At 36.3% G+C, this 13,009-nt stretch overlaps 1 protein-coding gene across 5 annotated transcripts in view; it reads left to right on the top strand.

Moving 5' to 3' along the window:
* LOC308703514 (uncharacterized protein) overlaps nt 1-13,009 on the top strand; it is a 146,496-nt gene that overhangs the window by 117,623 nt on the left and 15,864 nt on the right. The window contains exons 1-3 of one of the 5 annotated variants that reach the window (XM_081387049.1): nt 6,571-6,821; nt 9,809-9,961; nt 10,780-10,932. In XM_081387049.1, coding sequence (XP_081243175.1) covers nt 6,698-6,821; nt 9,809-9,961; nt 10,780-10,932 — 430 coding nt within the window. In that variant the 5' untranslated portion in view covers nt 6,571-6,697. Of the gene's footprint in view, nt 1-6,570; nt 6,822-9,808; nt 9,962-10,779; nt 10,933-13,009 lie in introns of those variants that run through there. The other 4 variants (XM_081387050.1, XM_081387051.1, XR_014031726.1 and 1 more) reach the window with 4 other exon arrangements.

A 13,009-nucleotide genomic window follows, 5' to 3' on the forward strand; every position in this document is an offset into this window, starting at 1 on the left:
TAAGATCACATCCAAGTCCAAATGTAAACCAAGATCTTCCACTTGCAAAAAAAATATGAAAAAAACAAGTGGCTGAGCTGTAAAACCTTGTTTATACTCGACGCGTCCGCATGAGCGCGAAGGTAATAAAAAAACTAATATCCGTCTGCTCGGGCAGATTCGGCTTAACAGCGCGCGCGCGCATCCGCAGATGTACGACTTTGAGCCGAATCTGCCCGAGCAGACGGATATTAGTACATCTCATCATCACCCAGTTTGTGCGTCTAAATCAGTTGTATGGTCTGGTGTTCAGTCTAAAACAAAACAGTTGCGTCAAGTATAAATGCCTCGTCTGTTTGGGGAGCTGCACGCACAGTCAGCGGAGATCTCATATGGGCTTTGAATAACTTCGATTTTGTCACCAATACAAATTTTGAGCTTCTCTCCAAACCTCCTCCGGTCTTCAGATGTTAAAGTGCTTATATATTGTGGATTTTGCCCGCTAACTCTCTTGAAAGTGCTCGTCGCGTCTTTACAGCCCGCAATACTGTTTGATTTGTTGCCACACAACCACTCGCGCATGCGTACAAAGATGTCAACAAAGATCCTCCTATAGCCAAGCAAGCAATAGGTGTAAAACGCCATCAAACTGGATTTTATGATGACAAGACAAGACAAAATGTCAACTAAATTACATGCCATTGCAACACAGTCGAAATAAGGCTTTTAAGTGTTTAAACAAGTGAGCAACATTACAACATCCAGTGATCAGGTCAGGTTGTTGAGGTCCGTGGTGCCATCACGGGACTTCAGTTTGGCTAACAGAATCAAACTGAATTTTTATGATGGCAGGACAATGCAATAGCTACAATAACACAGAGGTTAACGTCTTTATGGTATTTGGTGTTGGAAAATAAATAGCCTACTTAAAATGTTGTGTTTCCAAATGAGAAAGCACGTCTATTGAGTGAGATCTGTTCTTTGTCATTGAACCAAATATCCGTGTGTGGACCACGGAAGATGAGTGTCATTGACTTGCGTTGGAGTTATCCGTGGTCTCACCACAGACTCACTCCGTGCTCCTATCACAGATTTTAGTTCTGACTAGCCAAGCGAGCAGGATTTTATGATGACAGGACGAGACAAAATGTCAAGTTAATTACATGCCATTGCAACACAGTTGACCCAAAGCTTATAAGTTCCTAAACAAGCCAGAAAAATTACATCGTCCATGAGTGAGGTCCGGGTGTTGAGGTCCGTGGTGCCATCACGGGACTTTGGTTAGGCTAACTGAAATTTTATGATGACAGGACAATGCAATAGCTACAATAACAGACAGGTTAACGTCATTATGGCATTTGATGTCGGAAAAGAAACAAATACTTCAAATGTGGCGTTTCCAAATGAGAAAGCATGTCCGTTGAGTGAGTTCTGTATTCCGTCATTGAAACGGGAATCCGTGTGTGGACCACGGAAGGTCAGTGTCATTGACTTGCGTTGGAGTTATATCCGTGGCCGCATCACGGAATTTGGGGCGATTCCGTGATGGCTCCACGGATTTTGAGTTAAGGGCCCGTGGACATTTCACGGAATCCTGTGAGACCAGGTTGCTTTAGCTAAGTTCTGCCAGGAAGACTCAATCACTACGTCACTTATTACCTTCATCTCTATCCAATCACGTCTTTATACTTTCTGTATAAAAGATAGGTACTTACTCATGTTTGAGTTCGCAGATGCCGACGCGACAACAACCTCCATCCTCCCCACCACCACCAGGATGGTCCTGTCCATACCTTCTAGGGGGGGTCGGCGGCGCCCCTGCCTTCGTCTTCAGGCAGGAGATGCAGATCCGCTACCCTCGGATTACGAGCTATGGACGGGGCCTACGCCAAAGAACTTTACAATGCTTGCCGGGCTGCCAATAAATATATGCTTTGTTACATCACTTTATCTTCCGAGTCTTTCTGGTAGAACTAAAACGAGAATCAATATCAGCGCGGTGTTTTCGAGATGCCGAGAGCTCCCATAGACAGTATATAAACGAGAGCTCCACGTCCGAGACTTCGACCGCTCCTACATGTACTTATTAAACAGGTGAGCACATTTACATAAAACTAATCAATGTTATATAGTTCAACAATGATAAAATGTTAGAATATGATCTGTATGTTATTCTAATGTTGATCTAGCTTACTGCTAGTCTCATACAGACAAACTCACACATACTTTTCAACACATTCAAATGCAGTTTAGTGTGATAGTGTAATGTTAGACCAGGTGAAACAGCGCTGCGTTACCTCGCAAGTTTTATTTGTCTAATAAACTGACCTGTGAGTTGTAATTCTGTATGTAGTTCGGTAGAATGAAATGTCCGTATTCCTTTTATATCCGCGGGACTCGCGTGTGGAGCTGATAGCTGTCTCTTAGCAATGCCAAACTGCTTCATATCACAGTCATGATAAAAGCATCGATGTATTTACTCATCCATAAACATTATTAGATCGGCCGGCTTGACGTTGACGACAACATCCATAATTCTTAGCATGTGTTGCGTCATCAAACTACGCCTTTGTTATTGTAAAGAGGTTAGCGACCCCTAGTGGCGAAAAATTCCATACTGTACGTTTAATTATACGGTATTATTACTTTGTCTTCTGGGCAAGTTTCATCTTCACAAAGCCAGAACCATTCATTGTAATCCTGATTTTAGAATATTCTCCTCTGATATAGTCAAGTCAAGTCAAGTTTATTTATATAGCGCTTTTCACAACATAGGTTGTATCAAAGCAGCTTCACAGTAATAAATTAAAACAATACATCAATGTTTGTTTCTAGTGGAACGTCCACGTTTGGTAATGCTGATCAATGGTATCGTTGATTGATTAATTCAATTAAATATCCCCAAATATCCCCAACTGAGCAAGCCAAAGGCAACAGTGGCAAGGAACCGAAAAACTCCATCAGGTGACCTAATGGAGAGAAAAAAAAAAAAAAAAAAAAAAAAACCTTGGGAGAACCCGGGCTCAGTCGGGGGCCAGTTCTCCTCTGGCGTTTATGAACTAAAGACCGGATTTAACTGTAAGATTAAAACTATTATATAAATGCCTGGCTGAAGAGATGCGTCTTTAATCTAGTTTTAAACTGGGAGAGCGAGTCTGAGCAACGAACAGTATCCGGAAGACTATTCGAGAGTTTTGGAGCTAAATGTGAAAATGCTCTCCCTCCTTTGGTGGATCTGGATATCCTAGGTATGACCAAAAGCCTCGAATTTAGTGATCTTAAAGAGCGCGATGGATTATAGGGCGATAGAAGATCGGTTAAATAGACTGGAGCTAAGCCGTTTAGGGCTTTATAAGTCAGTAGCAATACCTTGTAATAATACGTGACTTTATAGGTAACCAATGTAGTGATGATAAAATTGGTGTTATATGATCATATTTTCTTGATCTAGTTAGAACTCTAGCGGCGGCATTTTGAACTAACTGTAGCTTGTTTATTGAGGATGCAGGACAACCAGCTAATAAAGCATTACAGTAATCTAGTCTCGAGGTCATGAATGCATGAACTAACTTTTCTGCATCAGAAACAGATAGAATATTACGTAGCTTAGCAATGTTTCTAAGGTGGAAAAAGGCTGTTTTTGTAACATATGAAATATGATTTTCAAAAGACAGGTTGCAGTCTAGTATAACACCCAGGTCTTTTACTGTAGAGGATGAAGTAACAGAACATCCTACTATGTTAAAGTTGTATTGTGAGAGGTTTTGTGGGTGGTTTTTTGAACCGATAAGTATTACCTCTGTCTTGTCTGGATTCAATAAAAGGAAATTGTGCGTCATCCAATCTTTTATATCTTTAACACACTCTGTCAATTTGGATAATTTAGCGTTTTCATCCGGCCGTGATGAAATATATATTTGAGTGTCATCAGCATAACAATGGAAACTAATTGTTGCTGTTTCCTTATAATATTTCCAAGTGGCAGCATATATATTGAGAATAATAGAGGGCCTAAGACAGATCCCTGCGGCACTCCATAGTTTACTGGAGTTATGATCGATTTTTCTCCATTTAAATAAACAAAATGGTAGCGGTCAGATAAATACGATCTAAACCAGCTTAATGCTTGTCCTTGATCACCAGTATAATTTTGTAGTCGATCTAAGAGTATTGTATGATCTATAGTATCGAACGCAGCACTAAGATCAAGTAAAACTAGTATTGAAATACAGCCTTGGTCAGAAGCTAAAAGTAAATCATTTGTGATTTTAACAAGCGCAGTTTCAGTGCTATGATGCGGCCTGAACCCAGACTGAAACTTTTCATAGCTGTCATTTTCTTGCAAGAAAGAGCCCAGTTGAGAGGACACAACTTTTTCTAGTATTTTAGACATAAAAGGTAGATTTGAAATGGGTCTATAATTTGCTAGATTATGTGGATCTAATTGTGGTTTCTTAATGAGAGGTTTTATAACTGCCAGTTTAAATGTTCTTGGAACATAACCTAATGATAAAGATGAGTTAACAACATTGAGGAGAGGCTCCTCCACCACAGGCAACACTTCCTTCAATAGTTTAGTTGGTATAGGATCTAATAAACATGTTGTTGTTTTAGATGAAATGATAAGTTTATTTAACTCTTTTTGTTCTATAGTTGTAAAGCACTGTAATTGTTCTTGCGGGGTGATAATTGAGGCCGAATTATAAGGCGTGATTGAGGATTGAACGTTTACAATTGTGGTTCTGATGTTTTCTATTTTCTCAGTGAAGAACTTCATGAAATCATTACTACTAAACTGTAACAGAATATTTTGTTCAGGAGACATATGTTTATTTGTTAGTCTAGCCACGGTGTTAAATAAGAACCTAGGATTGTTATGGTTGTTTTCTATTAGATTGCGGAGATGCTCAACCCTGGCCTCTTTTAGGGCCTTTTTATAACGTGACATACTGTCTTTCCATGCGATTCTAAAGACCTCTAAGTTAGTTTTTTTCCATTTACTCTCTAAATTACGGGTTTCTCTCTTTAGAACATGCGTAGTATTGTTGTACCATGGTGCTTTACTTTTCTCTCTGACCTTTTTTAGTCAAATGGGTGCAACAATATCCAATGTACCAGAGAGAATGGTGCTCATAGTGCTAGTTAATTCCTCAAGTTCATCTGTTTGTTTGGGTTCACTGAGCAGCTGAGACAAATCAGATAAGCTATTTGAAAAATGATCTATGGTGGATGGAAGGATTGTTCTGCCTAATCGATAACGCGGCGCAGCATGATATATTACAGGGGTACGTAATATGCAAGTTACCATGTAATGGTCAGTGACATCTTCACTTTGTGGAATGATATCTATATCGGTTGGATCGGTTCCATGTGATATAATTAAATCGAGTGTATGATTAAAACGATGAGTTGGTCCGGTAACGCTTTGCTTAATCCCAAAGGAATTTAATAAATCTGTAAACGCAGCCCCTAGCGCATCATTTGAATTATCTACGTGGATATTAAAGTCTCCAACAATTAATGCTTTATCGAAATTAACTAATAGGTCTGAGAGAAAATCTGCAAACTCTTTTAGGAAATCAGCGTAAGGCCCAGGCGGTCTATATACGGTAGCCAAGGCTAGAGATAATAGGGATGTTTTTCTAACATCTAATGTTAGATCATATAAAGTCCCTTTTTTCTTCCTTTAAGATAATGTCAAAACCTTTAAACTCAAAGGTTTCTAAAACAAATAATATCCTTAAGTCTTTAAGAACCTTTGAAAAACAAAGAAAAACAAACCTGTGTTATATTGACAAACTGTAATATTGTATTGATTTGTGTAGCCTATCTCAATCTCTTTTGATGTCCGTATACCCCCCTTGTTTTATTATTATTTTTCTCTGCTCACTGTTAATGTATGTATCTTTAAATGTGCAATAAAAAAAAAAAAGTGCGCTGGCTGAAATAACATCACTTTTATTCATATCTTTCACATCTACTGCAGTCAGATTCACCCGTGTTCACTCTGAAGGAATCATCTAACATGGCTGGGCACTTGTAATGACACATCAAGGATGTTAAGAGGCTAAAAGCAGGTTTAAAACTTGCCCCATTGAAGTCAACAGGGTGCAAATTTTAAAAAGAGGATAACACGGTGTAGGCAACACCGATTTTTGTCGTTGTTCTCTGTACTGGCAGCACTCCAAATTTACAAAAAAAATGCACTCTGCATGCACCTAGTTATCTCCATAAAAGTATACAGGTTTTTTTTTTTTTTTTTTTTTTTTTTTTTTTGGCAGGTAAACTATGGATATAGCTGTTGATTAAGGAATAACTATGTATTCATTTATATTAATATATTATTTATTAATTTACTCACTCACACACACACACACACACACACACACACACACACACACACACACAGTGGGAACAGAAAGTAACATGGTAACACAAGAACCAAAATCACAAAACAAAGCAGGGAAAAACAGTCATATATTAATAAAGAGTACTAACAAACACTTAATCCAGACTGGAATTACAGGTGTGGAAAACCACAGTCGATGAACGTCATGCGCGTGCACGCGAAGGGGAGTCAGATTCTGGCAGGGAGACGAAATAGACAACACCTCAAACTCACGCCATTGGTTGAGCGCTAACTCAAATACTTTTTCGTCCTGATATAAGAATGATTTTCCAGCAGAGTTCATTCATTGTGTGATCGCAGGTGGAGAGGATGACAGCACGAGTGTACTGCGCCGTGTTACTGTGTCTGTCTGGATGCTGGAGCTCAACAGAAGCTGCTCTAGGACAAAACATCACAGCAGGTGAGAAGATCCACGTAACTCCAAGAATCACAGGTGAGAAGATCCATGTAACTTCATACGCAGCCCGAATATGCATTAAACAAGTGCCTTACATAATATGGCATCTCAGCACATTACAATTCTCAAACATTCAGAGTACAGACGTCCAGTTAAAGATGAACTTTGTACGTCAGTTTAAAAAAATCCTTTAAAGGTATGTAAATATATAGCCTATATTTTTATATTCGTAAGTTGTGTTTTATGTATTACTTTTTATATACATTTTCCACAGTAGGCCTACAAGGAAAACACACATAGATATTATTTTTTATAGTAAAACAAGAATATTAATATTAATATGGTTAAAAAAAACGTTACCAGATTTGTTTGCCATCAATCAGATTTTGATCAATCCTCCTACAAAAAAAAGAAAAGAAAAAAGTTTAGTTTTGCATTTATTTATTTATTTATTTATTTATTTATTTATTTATTTATTTATTTATTTAGTGGATTAAAATGCTTAAAATGAATTTTGACTGGTACAATTGGTTACAACTCTTGTTTCACACTTTTTTATCTGACATTAATTGACACAGTTTAGGGAAGATTAAAGTAGATTTTTTAACGACTTGGATTTGAAGCAGATAAATATGTAATAAGCTTGAGACACTATTGTAAAACCACTGAATTACAGATGCTGAAACAAACTATTATAACCTGGTCTCCCCTAATGATGCTCTTCTGTAGTGGAAGTATATTATATTATATTATATTATATTATATTATATTATATTATATTATATTATATTATCCCTTTAAAGCCGCATGTATCATATTTGATACACGAGTTTCTAAGTCATATACTGAATCAGTGAGAGCAATACTTTCTTTGAAAACCTGTTGTATCTAATTAGATACGTGTATTCTGCCATCTTGTGGAATTTCACTGTACTGCAGGCAGTAGAGGGGTGATTTTTTAGCTTTTCAAATTGGCGGCTGCGAGTTGAATCAAGCAAGACGCTTTCGGCAGGAAAATAAAGGCTAATTTCAAGTTGTTAAGGTAAAAAATAATATTGAATTTCGCCTGATATAATTAATTTAACACTTTCTGAATTGAAATAATGCATAATTACTTAATAATTTAATCGTTAAATTACGAGTAAATCGTGTTGGAAATTGTGTATCAAATTTGATACAACAGGTATTAATGGAACATAAAGCAGTCTAAACAGTAATGTCAAATGTAGTAATGTTATTTTATGACTACCACAATGCAAACACACACAATATTGGGATAATTCAATTAATGGCAATTAATGACTGAAATGCCATAACCCTCTGGGATTCTTCGCCCGAAAACGGGCGAAAACTTGAACGTTTCGAATTGTTTAATTTTTTTGCTTCATTGGATGGGGGTGAAACTCGGTGACTTTTGTTTTATTACCTATATGAACACACAAAAAAAAAAAATCCAGGAGATGATTCTGATATGGTAAAGGGTCGTAAAAAAAAAGTCACACTTAGCTTCCTCCCGCCCGAAAACGGGCGACGAATGGGAAATATGAAAAAATAGGAAAACTCAGAGAAACTTTTGGTGGTACAAGCTAGATCAGCCACTGTGCTGAAAAAAAGTGTACAGCAATGAAGGGGTGACACTCTAAAACATCAAGAGTGCAAATAAGACACCCCCCCCCCCCACACACACACACACCCACCCACACACACACACACACAGAGAAATGAACTGGTAAGCCTGAAACAGCCAATTTTGCCCCATATAAAAATTATATAATCATAATAACTCCAAAACTATAGCAAGGAGAGTCAAAAGGTAGGTATCGTTTGAAAGAACTCTTTTTACATTTTTTGAAAATATAAATTACATTACATTTGGACATTGTCCTGCCAAGAAACGGCGGATAAAAGACAATATATATATATATAATTTTATTATGATTTTGCATATCTTTCTTATTTGTCATGGAATAACTCAGGAAGGAAATAAGGTAGGAGGAAAATTCTTTTTTAGTGAAGTCCCCCTATGTTAGCTGCATCTGGATAAAAAAAAAAAAATTTTGGATAAAGGAATCAAAAATTACAGCATTTTGAAAAGAGATAGCCTTTTTGTACAGTCTTTGACACCCCCTCATGGGTAATTTTTTCTCCATGAAGAATATCTTGTCATAAAAGCAATAGATTATGTTAATTTTGGGCTCATTTTAATTGTAATAATATGCTGTAAAAAATGAAGTGCCATTTTCAATTATCTGAGAATGTTTCATGAGCTGTATGATGTTTTTGACACATTGCAGTACATTATTTTATAGATTATGAAAAAAAAAGAAATTATATTTATCAGCAAATAACTCAGCAATACTTTAGAGTTTTTCAAAGTGGATACATTCACTGTAAAATTCAGACTCTAAGCTTTCAAATGACATCAACTTTGTGTTAATCAAGGCAAGATTTTTGAAAAATATGGTAATGAATATTTTCGCAGCTAGATGGCGCCTGCTGGCGGTACACTTGGTTTTAGAGGGGTTACTCAGCACTCGTTAGGAATTAATAAATGTAATTAGATGCATTAAAAAGTTGAGATCCTAAGCTTTAAAATGATATATAATTTGTGTTGTTCCATTCAGTGGTTGCTTAGTAATTTAAAAAATTACTATAATAGATTTTTGTATCTAAAATCTACACTGTTGTAAGCAAAACGTTCCCCAAAAGCCTGATGTATCAAATGTGATACAAAAAATATATCATAAACAAAATGAGTTGGCAAAAATTTTTTTTTTATATTTTGATTCAAGGCTTAATAAACATCTAATTTCCAAAAATATATAATTTTCTGACATTTTTTTAATGTGTCAGGCTTTAAAGGGTTAAATTATATTATATTATAGTTCCAGACAGGTCTTGACCGCATTACGTACATATCTATATCACTTTGCCAAATGATTTTACAACAGCAAAAGAACCAAAAACCCCTGTGAAAAAGACATTCAGTGATATAGCTTCTCTGTCATGTGTCTGTATAACAGCAAACCCAGGAGTGTGTCCAAACATAAAATATGAACCAAGAAAGTGTGCCCTGATTCGTTTTGTGTCGTGTGCCGATGACAGTGACTGTGCCAAGAAGAATGAGAAATGCTGCAGCAATGGATGTGGATTTGCGTGTATGCCTCCAGTTACAGGTATTTTTATATCTTTTTATGAAAGCCATTAATTATAGCTATTAATTATAGGATTCAGCATTACAGTATAATTAAAATCTTTCAATTTTAACCTTTATTAGGCTTTAAACTTTTAATTTATATGAACTTAAAACAATCTTCACATAAACCCATTATAATGAATGTCACATTTACCAGCCCTTCAATATATCAGAGCTCAATTTTTTATATTGGCCCAGTCAGACCAGTTCAGATTTTTACTTGCCCTGGTAAAATGCACAAAAAATTATTGTTTTCATTGTTTTTGACCCATGTAAACTGTTAAACAGTGCTTTAAGATTTTCATAGGTTTAATAGGTAGGATATACAGAAATTGAATAAAGTTATCAAACACTGTCTTCACTGCATAAATTATAAATTAAATATAGATTAATCCTTATTAAAGCTACAAAAGTTCGGTCAAGAACAGTGAAAGATTTTCTCTCTTTTGTTCTTTAACTAGGATGAGGGAAAAAAAATGGATGCCACGTTAATGGCGTTAAATATTTTAAACGATTAAGGTAGGCAGGCAGGTCTTGACCACATTATGTACATGTCTATATCATTTCACCAAATAATTTCAGTTATTTTAAAGGTCCTTACAGCAACAACAGCAAAAGAACCAAAACCCACGACGAATAAAACATGAAATTTTAAAGTAGAAACACTGAAATAGTTCTTTCTAGTAAAACGTATTCCAATAACATATAGATACAACTTCCAAAATATTTTTTTTCTACAGTGAAAAATTCATTCAGCATTCAGTGATATGGCTGATCTGTCATGTGTCTGTATAACAGTAAAGCCAGGAGTGTGTCCAAACACAAACTATGAAGTAGTAAGGTGTATCAAGAAGGATGAAGAGTTGTGTGCCGATGACAGTGAGTGTCCCAGAAAGGAGAAATGCTGCCGCACTACATGTGGTGGACATCGGTGTATGGCTCCAGTTACAGGTATTATATTATATTATATTATATTATATTATATTATATTATATTATAATATATAGTGCTGTCAATCGATAAATATATATTTATATATCTTTATATATTTTTATATTGTAATAATTTCACATTTAATCTCCAAATTCATGTAGAAACAACATGAAGACAGTAGCCCTTTTTATAAAAAAAACAAAACAAAACATTAATTTTAGCCATTAATTATAGGCATTCAGCATTACAGTATAATTGAAATCTATCACCATTTATTAGGCTTTAAAAATATAACAACTTTTAATTTATTTAAATTTAATTTATTTAAATTTTTACTTGCCCTGCTAAAATGCACAAAAAGTTATTGTTTTCATTGTTTTTAACCCATGTAAACTGTTAAACAGTGCTTTAAGATTTTCAGGTAGGTTTAATAGGTAGGATATACAGAAATTGTCACGGAACACGTTCTGGAATTAGGACCCAAGTGCAATTCAGGATAAACAGTTCTTTAATGAAAATAATGCAAGCTGCGTTGAGCTGACAAACAGAATGTCCCTTGTTGCAGATAATCAGGTGAACATAAAAAGTCTCTTTATAATCAAACCGAGGAAAGGTTCCCGCAAAGGTACCTAGCATACAGCAGCAGCGAATCAATACTGGGCTCGGGGTCCGTCTCTCGTCGTCAGATGCAGAGGAGCTGGGCAGAGAAAAGCTTCAGCATTAAACAGCACAGGCAGCGTGTAGCTTCCAGACACACATGAACCAAAACTAGACAAGACAAGACTCGAGCAGGTAAGCTCCGTAACGTATGTTAACATTGGCAATAATCTGGCAGAGGAAAATGGGAAAAAGGGGTTCTAGAAGTAGGAACGCTAATTAGAAGAAAGTAGTAGCAGGTGAGAAGATAGATAGAGTAATGAGAAGAATGATGGAAAACAGCTGGCGGAGAATGAATGAGCGTAATAGTAAGTGGGTGTGTCCGGGCGAGGTGTGTGTGAATGAAGGGAGAGCATGTGTGAGTGGTGGGTGTGTCAGTGTGATGATGAATGAATCAAGGAAACAAAAGCCACAAGGGGGAGACAGAGACAGGGGAGAATACCGGGATCATGACAGAAATTTAAAGGTGCCTTGTGTCAAAAAAAGTGACAGAAAGAAAGTGAGTTGGTCTACTCTAGAGTATGAATATGACATCTTCAAGCTACTCCCCTTCACCTTTACCAGTGAATATGTTCATATTCGTTTTGTTCATTCATATTAAATTTTTATTGTTAGTTTGAATTACATTAATTTGACAGACAGCATTCGCTGATGTTGACCAAGCTTGCGCCAACGTAACCAGAGCTTCCAACTCTCACGCATTCACCGTGAGACACACGCAATTGACACTTTTCACACGCTCTCACGCCACACATCAATTTTCGCGAAGGAAAGAGGACACGGATACCGACAGACTAGACAGAGCAGGTTAGTTATGATATAAAAAAATCTCAGCTCTCAGATTCTGTCAATTTTATTACGCAGTTCAAACAATAAATACCGTTTTGGCGCTTGTAAATGTTACACGACAGATCCCTAGCGCACGTGAACCGATCATCTCTACTAATAGTAAAAAAACACGAACACTGTTGAAAGATACAGTAGGCTACAACTTACCAAAATGTATTCCTCATACATAATATCGACCAATCAGTGTTTTTTATCAGCGTGAAGAGGTCAATAACACAGTTGGAGAACAATTATGTCAGATTTACCTCAGGAAAGCCATTTAATAAACATAATATAGGTCACGTAGTTGGCAAGAAAAAAAGAGCTATAGAGATTGTGCTATATATGTGTACTATTACTATATTTATGTACGTTATATATACGTTTATCGAACAGCCTTCGATACATTTCTATGTTATAACTTCCCGAAAAAACTACACAAACATATAAAACAAACTTCTAACGAAATACTAACAGCATCTTACTTACCAATCCAAAAGAAATGTTGCAAGTTCGGAGTCGAACCTCATTTCTTTCATGTCCATTAGTTGTCTCCAGCGATGGAAAGCAGTGCCAATGTTTACTCTGGTTCTGTTCCTTTTTTATCAGA

This window comes from Scardinius erythrophthalmus (assembly GCF_964197995.2).
Source record: "Scardinius erythrophthalmus genome assembly, chromosome: 15".
NCBI classification, from domain to species: domain Eukaryota; kingdom Metazoa; phylum Chordata; class Actinopteri; order Cypriniformes; family Leuciscidae; genus Scardinius; species Scardinius erythrophthalmus.